The 17,150-nt window shown below is 33.1% G+C and overlaps 2 protein-coding genes across 2 annotated transcripts; one reads left to right on the top strand and one right to left on the bottom strand.

Annotated features, from left to right (window-relative positions):
• Positions 1-937: 937 nt before the first annotated feature.
• On the bottom strand, positions 938-3,156 carry LOC132731170 (translation machinery-associated protein 16-like). The gene is made up of 2 exons (XM_060717297.1): positions 3,029-3,156; positions 938-1,668 (listed from the first exon to the last, which is right to left on the bottom strand). Exon 2 carries the CDS (start codon positions 1,642-1,644, stop codon positions 1,012-1,014), a length of 633 nt encoding a protein of 210 aa, XP_060573280.1. The 5' UTR covers positions 1,645-1,668; positions 3,029-3,156; the 3' UTR covers positions 938-1,011.
• LOC132731167 (uncharacterized) lies at positions 3,150-15,171 on the top strand. The gene is made up of 9 exons (XM_060717293.1): positions 3,150-3,485; positions 3,979-4,887; positions 6,828-6,868; positions 7,248-7,392; positions 7,763-7,888; positions 9,473-9,550; positions 9,924-10,023; positions 10,895-11,069; positions 14,510-15,171. Exons 1-9 carry the CDS (start codon positions 3,302-3,304, stop codon positions 14,543-14,545), a joined length of 1,794 nt encoding a protein of 597 aa, XP_060573276.1. The 5' UTR covers positions 3,150-3,301; the 3' UTR covers positions 14,546-15,171.
• The last annotated feature ends 1,979 nt before the right edge of the window (positions 15,172-17,150 follow it).

Consider the following 17,150-nt stretch of genomic DNA (forward strand, 5'->3'; position numbering starts at 1 on the left):
TGTGGATATTTTTAGTATTTTTAGAGTTATTGCCCTTGACTTAGTAAAAACTTGCAATTTTCAGCTTGTGTCACACGTAACTCAAAAAAGTATTTCACCTAGAGTCATGAAACCTTACAGGAATGTTGCTCAGCATGTGTAGTTGTGCACCTGGGTATTTTCGTGTGGATATTTTAGTATTTTTAGTTATTGCCCTTGACTTAGTAAAAATTTACAATATTTAACTTGTGTTGCACGTAATTCAAAAAGTTTATGACCTGTAGGCCTGAAAGTTTACAAGAATGTTGGTCAGCATGTGTACTTATGCACTTTGGGGTTCTCTTGTGGATTTATTCAGTATTTGTAGTATTTGCCATTTACTTAATTCAAGATTTTTAGTTTTCAACTTGGGCAGATGTAGCCAAAAAAAAAATTTGACCTAGAGACATAAGATTGACAAATCGGTGGAGTGTGGGGGCACCCGTGTTCTATGGACACATTTCTAGTTTCCAATAAAAGACCTTTTAAAGTAAGAGGACAGAATGAGATGCCTTGATTTTAAAATGATAGTCTGTACTGGAGCATAAACTGGAAGAACATAAGTTCTAACTTCAACACTAACCAACTAACTTCAAAATCCCTTGATGCATGACCAGGAAGACTGCTCATCTTTGACCTGTAAGTGTGACCTTGACCTTGAGGTCTTTGTCTTGCACATGACACACTGTCTCATCATGCCAAGTTATTTAAAAAGACTTGATGCATTACAGTAATATGTATTTTGCCGGACAAGATTTTCTAACTGCTGATTTTGTAATTACATGTATTTGGTTTATGCAGACTAAAGTATATGTTCTTCTAACCAAATACATCATTCAAGAAAACTTCTTTGTTTTAAAACCATGACACCGCATCAAATTCTGATGGTAAATATAACTGCAGTACTCTAACTCATAAATTGTATGCAATCATGCTTTAACCATTTATTAAGAAAGTATATGTACTAAAATAATGATTCAAAACAATGTCCAATCAACTAGTGTCAGTATCAACATAGTCTGGTAGATCATCAGAAGCATTAACAGTATCTTTATCATTTCCCACACAGTCATCATAGTCTGGTAGTTCTTCATTAATTTCACTCTCATCAATTTTCTCTGTTTTTTCTTTCAAGTCTGACCTTTTAGATTTCCTAAGCTTTATGTTTGGAAAGAATCTAATTTCCCCTGTCCAATTTCGAAAATATTCCAAATTCTTTCCATTTAACAGGTCAGGCACCTCAATACCTATGGTATCAAACTCATGGTTTTCTCTTTCCTTCGATATTTTGATGGCAGCTTCACGAGCCTGGTGCTGTTTTGTTTGCCTATTTCCAACAGAATTTACAATGCCTATCTGTTCCAGCTCATCATTAAATCTTTCTAGGTATGTGCAAGTCAACTCTGCTACTTCATTCTTAGTATACATAGACTTCTGAGAATCCAAGTTTGTCTGGTACCACAGAAGCTTTTGCTGAAGATGTTCCTGCTTAATTGCCGATTCTGCTTTGTTTTTCATTAGCCTATGTTCGCGATTATTTTGCTTTTGAATGTACAGTGCATGTCGACTGTTGGGATGTACCACCTTCTTGGATTTTCCAACAACTGCTTTAGGTGCCTTTGGCATTTTTGTGTCCTTTTACAGCAACACCTAAAATATACATAAGAGAGGGGTTTTGATAATTTAAATTTTATCTTGAAAAAAATCTACATAATGATTATGCTTTTATAAGAAGGATTTTTCTGTAGTAGGCTATTCTTCACATAACAATACAAATGTATATTGAAATTCTGATATCCTCAAAACACACAGTTCACTTGATTTCCCAATTAAAATTAAGCAGGATTGGAGTATTTCCGTTAGTTATAAGTAAGTCAGTCCAACTGGACATGAAATTGGTTTGTCATATGAATCAACTATTACAGATGTACTCATGAATGAATTGGTAAGCACTTATAGGACCAAAGGTAGTAGGACAGGGTGTAACATGCAATAATTCTTTGTTATGTTCATTAGGTATTATTAAGTGGTAGGATTTAAGCATAAAGTGCAATAATTCTTTGTTGCTTTTGACCCAGCTTTTGTAACTATGTGTGTATGTCTACTAGTCATGGTGTTACATACCAGTCGCCCTCCCTCCCCTACCCTGGGGATTTGTGGGACTATAAAGTTTAGATTTTCCAATGAATTCCTTATATTAAAGCCATGCTTCAACATTGAATTCATGATGTAAAATTCTGGAAAAAGGAAAACAACACAAGAAAAAAGGTGAAAAAATGCAGTGTAGGTTGGATGGAGTCTGTTTGTGAGAGATGATGAAAGGTGCAACAACTCTCAACTAAAAGTTATAATTTGGAATCAATGATCTTGAAGGACCTCAATAAAAATATAATAATTCCTGCAACCCATGGTATAGACAGGTTATAATTAGTATCATTCAGGCGCGAACTGGCAATGGGTAAAACAGTCTGTTATTCGTCAGGACTAATTGACAACGGCACAATATGATGTGACGTTAAAGTTGACCACAGGCCGAGCTGACTAAAGGACGACTCCAAATCCTATTTACAGTAGAACTTGTAGAACTACAAAACTTAACTGAATCCGGGTCAGCTCGGCCCTAAAACGTACTCGGCCCCCGAGTCAGCTCGGCCCTATTCCAACTCGGCATGGGTCAACTTGGCCCACTTTTTAATTATTAATATTAAGGTTTGTGTTATCACTATTTATTGTTATTATGAAATTATTTATAAAACACGGATTGACATTTTCAAAGGCTTTTCTTATCAGTAGAATTGCGAGTAAAGACTACCGATTGCGTATCTCAGTGTATTTCTGACTCGTGGCAGGTGGTAGGTTTAACCATAAACAGATAAATTTAAATACATTCAGTGTCAAACAATGTGTTGAAATATACTGAGAGAAAGCTTAACTCTTTATCATACACAACACCAAAACAGGTTTCTGTATCGCATCGCTTTACTTGAAGTGTTGATTCATAATATCCTACCTTTTCAAATATTTAAAGAGCTACGAGGAATCACAGAATGCTTTTAAACTTAGTCAGTGTTAGTTGCACCACGTTTTGACGAATTTTTTGTTGTTGTTGTAATAGTTGTTGTTGTTGTTTCAGGAGAGTTAGTTCCCTTTTCTTAAATTTGATGTCGATACAATCAGAGACTTAATAGATCTGTGATACAATCAATTATTGTAAAAGCTAAACCGTTTAGATTTCTTAGTAAAAAAAACAACAAACAAACTTTCCTTGGTTTTTATAATAGATATGCTTAGAAAAAATTTAATTACGTACCAAATTGGGTACGAAATCCAATATCTATTTTTAGATTTGGGAAATTCCAAAAGTAAAATGCTTTCCCAGTCATATGTACAAGATGCAAATGCACATGTACTGTCAGAGGTGCACACTGACTGCCAGTTTCAAGTTTTACCAAACTCTGATAATGCAGGTAAGTTTCTTTTTAGTTAAATAGCATCTGCAAGAAAATAATGTAATAAATTACTTTATAATGATATTAAATTAATTTAAAACATCATCAAGTGACTAGATCTGTAAATTAATATTTATAACAGCATTTCTGTGCATGAATTTGGTCAGGTCACAAATGCCAAGTTAAATCAACTTTGCGAACATTGACAGGGCCATTAAATTAGTGTATTAATTGTAGTTTCATGCAAAGTAATTTCAGATAGTCTCCGGTAGCAAGCTAGCTTTTTTTACAACAGAATTGAATATAGCAAGCTTATATTTACTAGTAGCCACATGTATTGTCACTTAAGTGTACTAACAGGTTAACTTCTATTTAGATTTAATAGGAGTTTACTGTTTTCCCGTTACTGCACTAATTAAGGTGAGAATACATTTACACCTGATTATTTTTAAGGATTTTCATCCATACATGTATCTCAGAAACTAAATTAACATATTATTATATCTTTCAGTGACAAGATTTAAGATAAATCTTCACAATTTAAAAGCCAAGTCAGAAGGGCATTACTGCAACAGGAAGGCTGTAAAATTAAAAACAAATGAAAATGTGAACACTGAATTAAACGATAAATGCACAGAATCTGACACTAGATTTGGACATGAAGAAGAAAAGGATGCATATCATAGAGAGTATAGAAGAACTGAGGATCAAAAAGAGAAGTTTGATGAAGATGGGGACTTGATATTAGATAGACACCCCTGTCAAAGTTTAAAACTTGATGACGATAGAGATTTGATATTAGACAGACACTCATGTCAAAGTTTAAAACTAGATGAAGATGGGGACTTGATATTAGAAAGACACTCTTGTCAAAGTTTAAAACTCAATGAAGACAGCCACAGGCCTTTGAGCAAGGAGATAGACACACAGGAAGATGAATATAAAGATGTAGACTCCTTTGAAATTAAAGATAATAGTGAAGAGACTCCAGTTAGGAAGAAAATAAAGTTAGAAAAGGGAAGTAATACTGGTAATATGAGCTCAATTTTAAATGCTGAGGATAACATCAAGGATGATTTAGATTGTGAAACAGAAAATACACCTCGTGACAAATTGATAGAAACAATTCAAAGTTCAATACAAGCATGTCAACATTGTAATGCAAATTATGAAAGTCAAAAGAGACCTTTTGAATTTGACACATCAGGAAAAAATGTAATTGTAAACTCAGAAAGACTTGTCAATGATAGAGTTAAGATGTGCAAGAACTGTGTCAAAGAGCAACATTCAGGTGAAGATGTGCAGAAAGAAGTCAAGACAGGAATTAGTGATAATGCAGAAAGTTTCAGAAAAGCTAGTGAGGTCTCGGACACAGTCAAAGACAATGATTATGATTCATCTATTTATTATATAAATATAAGTAGGTATAACTTAACAGTTAAAGGGACTCCACTGAGATTTTTTGAAATGTTTGGTCTGAAAATATTTTTTTCCAGATAAATGTACCATTTGATGTAACTTTAGACCACAGACTAATCTTTGTGCAAAATTTCAGATAATACGCACACTTCGTTTTTTCAGAATAATTATTCAAATTGTAAAAAAATGACCCAAAATGAAAAGCTTTTAAATGCTTTTCACTCAAATCGTGCTAAAAAAAGCATAAACATACGATTTTCAATTTATTTCAAAGTATATTTCTTAACTGTCTTTGCATATATTTATACCCCCAAAAACGAAGTTTGGGTGGGTATATAGGAGTCACCCGGTGGTCGGTCGGTCGGTCGGTCCAGACGTCCGTTGCATTTTCCTTGTCTCTAATGGTTGGAATTCAATATAACTTCATACAATGGTCAAGCACATTGAGAGGAAGTGCAGTGCACAAGAACCATAACTCCATCATGACTCATTAAAGAGTTATTCCCCTTTGTTACTTTTCCTTGTCCGTGGCATAACTTGAAAACTACTGGTTGGAATTCAAAACAACTTCATACAATGGTCAAGCACAATAAGAGGAAGTGTAGCACATAAGAACCATAACTCTGTCTAAAGTAATTACAGAGTTATTACCCTTTGTTACTTTTCCATTGCTTTTTTCTTGTCCAGAGCATAACTTGAAAAGTACTATTTGGAATTCAATACAATTTCATACAATGGTCAAGCATATTGAGAGGAAGCGCAGTGCACAGAAACTATAACTCTTTCTTGACTCATTTAAGAGTTTTTGCCCTTGGTTACTTTTAAATGTCCAGTGCATAACTTGAAAATTATTGTTTGGAATTCAATGAAACTTCATACAATGGTCAAGGGCAGTGAGATGAAGTGTTTTTGTTACTTTTTTGTCCAGTGCATAACTTGAAAAACTAGTAGTTGGAATTCAATACAAACTTCATACATGGTCAAGCGAAATGAGAGGAAGTGCAGTGTACAATAACCATAACTCCATCTTCAGTATTTGTAGAGTTATTACCCTTTGTTCCCTTTCCTTGTCCAGTGCATAACTTAAAACTAATGTTTAGAATTCAATGCAACTTCATTCAATGGTCAAGCGCAATGAGAGGAAGTGCAGTGCTCAAGAAGCATAACTCTTTCTGGATTTATTACAAAGTAATTCAATAAAACTTCATCAATGGTCAACCATATTGTAAGGAAATGCAACATACAAAAACCACAACAATATTTAATTGCCCACAACCATAACTCTTTTTCAATTCTTTAACAAGGTATTCTGTAACTTCCTCATTTCTGAAGCAGTCTTGTGGGGTATTAAATAGTTCTTGTTCTGAGCCCCAGCTCATTTATGTAAGAAATTCAAATGTTATGTATTTAGGCTTTTAAAGCTCAGTGGAGTCCTTTTAATACATGGATATATTAATTTATTGATTATGATTAATTACAAAAATATGTTGTTACAATGCAAATATAGTTACTTTATTTCAGTTCAAAACTCACACATGTTAACTTTGTATTTATTTGTAATATCAGATATTAAATGTCCAGGTCCTGCTGGCTTCAAAACTATTTATGTACAAAGTAATAAAATCTCAATAACCTTGTAGAATTGTAAGCTTCATGTATAAAAGAAATTGAGCTTTGTTACTGTAATCTTTTTACTGCTGAGGCAGGAATAATGGTTTGTCTATGCCAATATTAAGTATAACTGTACAAATGTATACAGCTGACAAAAGTTCATGTATGTTTATATTCAAATCCATGATGCCCACACAAGCATTATTTCCAAGATAAAAGCTGGAGAAGTACATACTGTATACTTAGATATTTAAGGGTATAGCCTTTAAAAAATTTAAGACATTCTTTTACTAGAAGATACTAGAAATCATAATTTTGAATTTATTGCAGAGCACAGTTTGTCTACAGAATTAAATAATGTAGGTGAACAGGTATGTTACTTTAAGCCACATGTATTTAATTTCCAACATTATGAATTTTTATTTAGTATAACAACATAATAGAAATTGCTTCATATTTATAAGCATTGATAGAATCTCTAACAAGTTGACATCTTAAGACTGTTATAACTTTAAAAAGTTGTTCTGAAAAGATCTTACTAACATGTGAAATGTATTTAAGTTGGCTGAGTTTATTTCATTTATTTTAGGACTGTTTAGTGGCTGAGTTTATTATGTTGTGTACATTTATTTAGGACTATCTTAACTTGAAAGTCATTTTATAATATTTTGTTCTTTCTCTAGACAGTTTTGAGAAACTTAGCCTTTCTTTGGCAAATAAAAGCTTGATGTACTTCATCTTTGTTTTTAGGTATGGCATGGTTCTCTGTTACTAAGTGACTATATTATATGTAACCATGGCAACTTTGATGACAAGGTCATAGTAGATTTGGGAGCAGGTGTAGGACTGTCCAGTATTGTTGCTGCCATGTATGCAAAGATGGTGTACTGTACTGGTAATATTGTGTTGTTGGTGGTGGTGGTGGTGTTTTTTTTACAACTTTGGAATCTTTATTCAGCAAAGATTTTGATAAATGAAATTTGGCAGTGCATGTTAAAGTATTTGATGTTGTTTAATGTCATTATTTGGAATTAAGTGTAAACCACCATAGGTGTTAAATATAGTAAAATGAAACATATTAAGCCTATTATAAAAGAATTGTGTGACAAATTTTGATTTTCTTAATTTCAAAAGAATGTCTAAAGTACAAAAGTGATATTATATGAGGTGCTCTAAGTTAAATCAAAAGAAATTTGTTTTATATATTCCTTCTTGAATGTTATATAAGTGAAAATAGAACTATAATACAAACTTATATTTCTTAGATACTGGGGAGAAGATTTTATCACTGGCAGAGAGCAATATTTTAACAGCCAGGACTTGCCCAACTCTTCCTAGACAACTGTGTGATGTACATGTCAAAGAATTGGACTGGTTTAAAGGAATGGAAGGTTTGTAAAATAGAAAAAGCAAATAAATGGGTTCTCTATACATTGATTAGCTATAGCAAATCATTTAATATTCATATCTTTGAGATGCATGAAGTTTACCAATAGGAACAGGGTTTGATTCTTATTTTGAGAATTACAATTACTGAATCCTAGTATTTCTGGGTTATTTCACCATAAGTAAATTCTTGTATATCTGCCTTGAGTATACATAAGAACTTCAGTCTTGATGACAAAGTGGTGAAGTTTCCTGATGTCTATTTTTGGTTTGTAACAAATAATTCCATTCTTTGCCTTTATAATTTAACACTTTTCTTACTGAATTTATTAAATGCATTTTGCCCTGCTTTAGATTGGAATAGTCTATTCATAATTTAAGGGATTTCAATATCAAAATACAAATATTCAGCTATACATATAAGTGCAGACTGGCCTGGCAAAAGCTAAACACTTAGTTTGTTACAGCAGGTTCAGGGTTAGACACTAATTAGTTTGTCACAAGTGACAGGACTGAGCTCAAAATTTAATTGAACTCTCAACAGGCATTTCATAAAAACTTATGGCATCTCTGAGGAAGTAATGATTTTGTAAATATTTTAATTTTATCACTAAACCTAATAAGATTTTTAAAAATGGACTTTTTGGTCTCTATAATCAGTTTTGGGGATATTAAGGTTAAATTTAAAGTAAGCTAAAATAATAGCCTGACTGCTCAGGCTGGTCTGGCTCTTAATAGATGACAAAAGCTTGTCCATTATGATTTCAGCAGCATACATGTAACTAGCTGCATAAGGGTCAAATGAATTGAAATTTGATAATCAAAAGTTCCCTTATTAAAATATAATGTTTTCCAGAGAGTTTTGAGATAAAGCTCCAGGGTTATGATCTAATCAGTATGCAGCATTTTCAATAAAAACATATGGTGACAGATGCAAGGTCACCGTCTTGTAATGCCAAACATTCATCATTTGACAGACATGATAAATTATGTATGTTTTAATGTATATATCTATAATTTTAATTGGATGATACAGATTATTTGGTATTTTCATGTAAGAATTTGTATCACATGTTGCAAATTCTATACTTTGCATAAGTAATATGATTTTTAAAAAGTACCCATTATACATTATATAAAAAAAATTATGAATATGTACATTATGAGGCACATTATCCCTCAGAAACAAATAAATGAGCCCATGTTAGCTGCTTTTAACCTGAAGAAAGTAGTTGTAAATGTGAAATTATCTGTCATAAAAGTAACAAAATGTAAACAAAGTAGTATAAACTGTTTTTTTACTTCCAAACTGAATCACTAATACTGTACTAATTGGATGAAAAAGATAGTTTAGGTGATTGGCCAATGAGTAACTTTTTTAAGACTACAAAAATTAAATGCTTTTGAGATATTAATATGAAAGGATTATCTGAGGCATAATGGGCCTTTAGGCTGTTATAAGACCCACATACTACAGTATAATGTTATTGAAGTGAAATGGATGTTTATAAAAATTTAAATACATTTTGTAAATGCATTAACTAATCACTTAGCAGTTTTACCTTTCTTGAATGTATTGATAATTTCAGAGGACAGCTCTTTATTCAGTCTTACTAAAGAGGATATAGAAAGAATCAACAGCAGTGATATTCTGATAGCTGCTGATGGTAATTACTTTTATTTCAACTCTTTTTAAACTGCCATAAGTGAAGACTGTGATAATAGAAAATATAATGTGCAAAATTTTAATAGTACAACCATAAAGACCTAACAAACCATCTTACATTTATTAGTTTCTGAAAAGTTAAAAACAGTTTTACAGTTCCATAGGATAAAAGGAAATAAATATGAATTTTACAATTTACAATGTAGTTAAAATTGGTCTTAGTTAATGTTCAGAAAGAGTGCAAGTGTACTTAGAAATTACAAAAGTTTTAGTGATGGGATGTCGCTAAACAGAAAGGAGTTTTCTGCATCATTATTTTGGTAAGTTTGTTGAAACTAAGTTCATATATGACAAAATGTTTTTTTCATTTACAGTGATTTATGACTTTGACATCACTGATGCATTCTTCAACATAGTGAAACAGATCATGACCCACCCTCCTTGTAAAACTCTGTACATTGGTTTGGAGAAGAGGTAGAATACATACACGTACATTTTTCATTTTTCAAAATATAAACATTAAACTATTATTTTGTAGATATCAGCTTTTTTTACCCATAACTTGCTGACGTTATATAATGGATTTGCCCAATTTTGAATTTAGAACAGTCCAATCAAAGTTGCAGGGATTTTAAAATATTTAAAAAAAAAAGAGCAAAAAATGAAATATCAGCAGTATAGAGTCTGGTAGGATTGCACAGAGGGTAGACTGGCCTTGCTGTCTACTGAATTTTGTTTAAGGGCTATGTCCGTAACTTCAAATCTTGATTTCAATGATTATTTGTTAACAGAAGATGTGCATATCCTTTGCATGCCCTGTCAGATTATTTAGCTCTGAGTAATAGTCCCTAGTATGTTTAGAGTTTCCACACTATTTCTGGGCAATTGCTTTCTTGATTTCATCAAAACTTTTTTTTGGAAAGGAGATGAGCATATCCTGCTCAGACCATTTATAACCCCTAAAAAGGTGAAATTATTGTATTTTTGATTGTAATTTGCTTGTTTTAGTTATAACTTTATTATTGGTAAATTAATGGATTGTCTTCATACTTTGACAGAACAACAATGGAACACAACACAGCAAAGGAGTTCAAACTGAATCTGACCTTGACCTTGAATTACCTTGATCTTGAAGTTCAAATTATTTATCATAGCTATTTTGCTTTTACAGTTTTCAATATAATAGGGTTAATACCAAATCCATTTTCAGTCCTTTTATGTATTTTGTGTTACTGAAAGACTTCAGTCAAGTGATTGTATCTTGTATTGTTGGATATCAATTCAACAACCTTATGTGTACTATTTGACAGTGTTAGACTTTTATATGTATCTTTTTGTTTCCTAGGATTGTCTTTACATGTGAGGACCTCACTTTCACAAGTCCAGGTTACAATTATTTCCGTCTTCAACTCGACGATCTTTGTTCAGGGGATGATGATGACACAGAGGCTTTGTTTGAAGTGGAGGAGATTGACCCTAGCTTCCCACAGTTTTTCCAGTATAACAGAATTAGACAATTGGTAAATTTAAAACTATTGCTGATACCTTTTTAGCTCAACTGAGCACAATGTGCTCAAGGGTGAGCTTTTGTCATCACTCTGCGTCCGTCGTGCGTCCTTCAAAAAATGGCGTCAAACTTTTCAAACAACATCTCCTCCTAAACCACATGGCCAATTGCAACCAAACTTTACAGAAATGATCCTTAGGTGGACCCCTTTCAAAGTTGTTCAAAAATTTAAATTCCATTAAAAACTCTGGTTGCCATGGCAACCAATAGGAAAAACTTAAAAAATCTTCTTTTAAAAAACCCTAAGAGCTAAAGCTTAGATATTTGGCATGAAACATCTTCTAATGAGTGTCTACCAAGTTTGTTCAAATCAAAGCCCTGGGGATAAAATTGGCCCCGCCCCAGGGGGTCATTGATTTTCCCTATATGCATTTAGTAAAAACTTAAAAATCTTCTTTTAAAGAACTCAAAGAGCTAGAGCTAAGATATTTAGCATGAAACATGTTCTAATGGGTGTCTACCAAGTTTGTTCAAATAAAAGCCCTGGTGTCAAAATTGGCCCCGCCCCGGGGGTCATTGATTTTCCTTATATGTGTATAGCAAAAACTTAAAAAATCTTCTTTGAAAAAACCCAAATAGCTGGAGTTTAGATATTAAGCATGAAACATCTTCTAGTGAGTGTCTACAAAGTTTGTTCAAATAAAAGCCCTGGGGTCAAAATTGGCCCCATCCCGGGGGTCATTGATTTTCCTTATATGACAGTGTATAGCAAAAACTTAAAAATCTTTGAAAAAACCAAGATAGCTAGAGTTTAGATATTAAGCATGAAACATCTTCTAGTGAGTGTTTACCAAGTTTGTTCAAATAAAAGCCCTGGGGTCAAAACTGGTCCCGCCCCAGGGGTGTCATTGTTTTTAACTGTATGTGTATAGTAAAAACTTAAAAAGTCTTCTTTTAAAAAACCCAATGAGCTAGAGCTTAGATATTAAGCATGAAACATCTTCTAGTAAGTGTCTACAAAGTTTATTCAAATAAAAGCCCTGGGGTCAAAACTGGCCCCGCCCCAGGGGTGTCATTGTTTTTAACTATATGTGTATAGTAAAAACTTAAAAAATCTTCTTTTAAAAAACCCAATGAGCTAGAGCTTAGATGTTTAGCATGAAACATCTTCTTATTGGTGTCTACCAAGTTTGTTCAAATAAAAGCCCCTGGATTAAAATTGGCCCTGACGGGCGGGGGGGGGGGGGTACATCATTGTTTTTCATTATATGTGTGTAGTAAAAACTTAACATTGTGAAACATCTTTTAATGGGTGTCTTCCAAGTTTGTTCAAATAAAAGCCCCGGGGTTTAAACTGGCTCCGCTCCGGGTGCCTTTATACAGGTGAGCGACCTCAGAGCCATCATGGCCCTCTTGTTCTTTGAGTGATTGATCCTTTCCTTAACCTTTTCAATAAACTTGTGTGAATTTTTTTAAATATATTGATTTTCTTTCACAGCATGTGAAACCATTAGTGACTGTAAGAAAGAAAATATTTGTTTATTCTATATCTTATTTAGTGAAATCTAAGTGAAATGTTTATGAACAGAAAGTAAGAAAATAAAACATTTTTTGGCACAAAATACTTGATAAGCCAACAATCAAAACAGTATAACATCATTATACCCCCGAAACGAAGTTTTGGGGGTGTTCTATAGGAGTCACTCGGTGGTCGGTCTGTTGGTCGCTCAAGTGGTCTGTTGCATTTTCCTTGTCCGGAGCATAACTTGAAGAGTAATGATTGGAATTCAATACAACTTCATACAATGATCAAGAACCATAACTCTTTTTTGTCTAATTACAGAGCTTTGCCCTTTGTTATGTTTCCTGAGCATTACTTGAAAACTACTGGTTGGAATTCAAAACAACTTCATACAATGGTCAAGCACTATAAGGGGAACTGCAGTGCACAAAAACCATAACTCTATCTAAAGTAATTACAGAGTTATTTCCCTTTGTTACTTTTCCATAGCTTTCTTTTGTCCAGACTAATAGTTGGAATTCAATATAACTTCATATAATGGTCAAGCACATTTAGAGGAAGTGCAGTGCACAATAACCATAACTCCATCTTGACTTATTTATAGAGTTATTGCCCTTTGTTACTTTTCCTTGTCTGGAGCATAACTTGAAAACAACTAGTTGGAATTCAATACAACTTCATACAATCATCAAGCACATTAAGAGGAAGAGCAGTGCACAAAAACCATAACTCTATCTTGACTATTTATAGAGTTATTGAGCTTTGATACTTTCCCTTGTCCGGAGCATAACTTGAAAAGTACTGGTTGGAATTCAAAACAACTTCATACAATGGTCAAGCACATTTAGAGGAAGTGCAGTGCATAAGAACCATAACTCTATCTAAAGTAATTACAGAGTTATTGCCCTTTGTTACTTTTCCTTGTCCGGAGCATAACTTGAAAACTACTAGTTTTAATTCAATACAACTTCATACAATCATCAAGCACATTAAGAGGAAGTGAAGTGCACAAAAACCATAACTCTGTCTTGACTATTTATTGCTATTTATTGTTACTTTTCCTTGTCCGGAGCATAACTTGAAAACTACTAGTTGGAATTTAATACAATTTCATACAATGGTCAAGTATATTGAGAGGAAACTCTTTCTTGACTCATTTAAGAGTTTTTGCCCTTTGTTACTTTTATTGTCCAGTGCATAACTTGAAAATTGAAAATGGTTGGAATTCAATGAAACCTCTTGCAATGGTCAAGGGCAGTGAGATGAAGTGCAGTGCACAAGAACCATAATTCTATTTGGACAAATTACAGTTATTGCCCTTTGTTACTTTTTTGTCCAGTGCATAACTTGAAAATTAGTAGTTGGAATTAGATACAACTTCAAACAATGGTCAAGGGCAATGAGAGGAAGTGCAGTGTACAATAACCATAACTCAATCTTCAGTATTTGTAGAGTTATTGCCTGTTGTTCCTTTTCCTTGTCCGGTGCACAACTTAAAAACTAATGTTTAGAATTCAATGCAACTTCATACAATGGTCAACCACATTAAAAGGAAATGCAACATACAAGAACCACAACTATCTTTAATTGCCCACAACAAGAACTCTAGTTCAATTCTTTTGGAAGGTATTCTGTTACTAGTAACTTCCTCATATCCGAAGCAGTCTTGCAGGAGTATTAATCACATTTAGTGATAGTTCTAGTGTACAGATAATGTTCATATGTACATCTTCGTGTTAATAACCAATCAATTGTTTAGTAATAGATCAGTGAAAATTTATATGGCAGGTGAGAACATGGAATAGTTACATTACACATATTCTAAATAAAAATATATATCATTTATTGAACATATAAAATAAATTCCTTGTATGTTTCATACATATAGACATGTGTGTGTAAATTTGTTGTTGTTTTTTTTCAAACCTCAGGAGTTATGGAAATTAACAGCTTCATTCAAGTCATAGATCAAAGATGGAACATGGCAATGGAAAAGTATTTAGAGAGACCTTGATCTAGGATAAAATAAGCCTAAAATGGGAGCATTTCACAATTCAGAGGGCACTCATACTTTTTATGGATACAAATCCATAAAGAGAAATTCATAAAGACTTGAGAAAAAAATGGTGTACTGCAGTAAATGGTTACATAAAAATAGTCCTGAATGTAAAAGTCTTGTGTTTGATTTGAAATTGGATACAAAATACAGGTATTCATGGACAGGTGACATGATTTAAATGAAGACAAAAGTGTTTAATGGAAATAAATTCATAGTGGATGAAAGGAGTCACTGTACCATGCCTTGCAAGTAAATGTACATGTATAGACTATTCCATGTGTATCATTTCATGCAAGTATAAACACTTATTATTTCCAATCACTGTAACTTTCTCAGGATCCTTTATATCATGTTTATACTTCCTGAAACCAAGCAATTTAAATGAACAAAGGACAATTAGTTAGCAAGAAACTTGCACAAAATCAAGATTGAATTGATCACAATTTGACATTGTCTGAAGTTTGTTTCTTATAAATAAGGTACCCATATTGAACATGTGTTATAGCTTATACAGTAATAAATATAATATATTTATCTACAAGCTTTTCTGTTTGTTTCAAAGTAGGTAATTTCAAAGAATGAAAGTGATTTTAATTCAGTCTGCTGAGGGCATCTGATTCTACCTATGCAACCAGTAGAGACCAAGATCAGCTGGCAAATCTTTGCTGTGAGATCATGGTTTGTACTGTTCACTACTAAGTCAGTTTTTCTGGTTAGTGTTTAAACTGAAAGGTTAATGTCAAAACTGATCTGTCTTATAAAGTCATATAAATTGCCATAATTATGTTTTTTATGTAATTCATGCGGAAGAGAACTGTAAATATTGATATGAGTGGACAACCAAACAACACCTGTGTAATATCAGACTCGGACCCATTAAACATAAAGTCTGTGACCAACAGCTTCTTCTAAATTTCAGGGACATAATTCATCATAATTTTATGTGGTCGCCCATTCTACAATAGTATCTTCATAGTGTACCAATAAGGAAGACAATATGCCTTGCTATAATGGCTAAAGTGAGTTTAGATACAAAGTATAAAAACAAAATCAAATATGACATAGTTTTATTTTGTAGCTTTTGTTTTAATGGTGGCCACATAGTGCTTATTTACCAGCTCTTTAATGCTTGTTTCGATTAATAAATTGCAATAAAATTATGTCAACTCACCTGAGCACAAAGTGCTCAGAGGCCAGCGTTTGTGATGGCAGTGTATCTGTCATTCATCGTTATCCACAATTTCTATAAACAACATTTTCTCCTTAACCACTGTATGTATTCTGACCAATCTTTACAGGAATGAACCTTAGGTGGTCCTCTAAAAAAGTTATGTAAATGGTTCCAGTCTGATAAATAAGTAGGTCATAGGAGTTAAAATAAAATACTTAAAATCTCCTTCTTAGAAACTAGAATGCCCAGAGCTTAGATATTTGGCATGTATTATCACTTGGGGGTCACTTATATGTATTTTACATTGACTTATACAATGAAAGTGTCTAAGAAATCTTCTCAGAAAGTACAATGCCTATTTGATATTTGGCATGTATTATCACCTTGTGATCCTCTACAAAAGTTAAAAATTCATGCCCCTGAGTTCTAAATTTGCCCACCTTGTTGGTTACTTGGTTTATGTAGTTTTGTATAGGAAAATACGTTTAAGTTTTCTTTTGTGATACTACAATGCCAAGAGTGTATGTATTTGTCATTTTATAGCAGACATCTAGAAATATTTTTAAAATTATGCAGCTTGAGCAAAAAGGGACAAACCAAATGTGACCACATTACTGACTTTGTAAAAAAATGGGTCAAAGACAGAAAAGGCCAGGTTGCATATGTATACAAAATATCTTGAGGCTGTGATGTTACTTAAATTTTCTACCACTGTCTGACCATTGATGTTGATAATTTAACTTAGTTGGTAAACCGGAAAAGAATGAGCATCAGACCTGAAATGGAATCCCACAATATGGGACCAAAGTCATGTCAATGCTGTGAACCACATATTAAGAGGTTGTGGTAAGTAGTTGCTGAGAAAACTGTTACGAAAATTTCCTACTATCTATTGATCATTAATTATGTCAAAATTTAATGTTGAAAATTTAACTAAGTCGGCAAACAGGAAGTGGATGAGAGACAGACCTGAAATCGAATCCCACAGTATGGGACCATGTGTTGATGCTGTATACCAAATATGAAAAGGCTGTGATAAGTAGTTGCTGAGAAAACTGTTACAAAAATTTCTTACTATTGACCATTAATGTTGAAAATTTAACTAAGTTGGCAAACAGGAAGTGGATGAGCGACAGACCTGAAATCATCTCCCACATTATGGGACCATATGTTAATGCGGTGTGCCAAATATCAAGAGGCTGTGATAAGTAGTTGCTGAGAAAACTGTTACAAAAATTTCTTACTATTGACCATTAATGTAGAAAATTTAACTAAGTCGGCAAACAGGAAGTGGATGAGCGACAGACCTGAAATCGAATCCCACAGTATGGGACTATGTGTT

This window comes from Ruditapes philippinarum, unplaced genomic scaffold (assembly GCF_026571515.1).
Source record: "Ruditapes philippinarum isolate M1 unplaced genomic scaffold, ASM2657151v2 ctg1864_1_1_1_1, whole genome shotgun sequence".
In the NCBI taxonomy this organism is placed as follows: domain Eukaryota; kingdom Metazoa; phylum Mollusca; class Bivalvia; order Venerida; family Veneridae; genus Ruditapes; species Ruditapes philippinarum.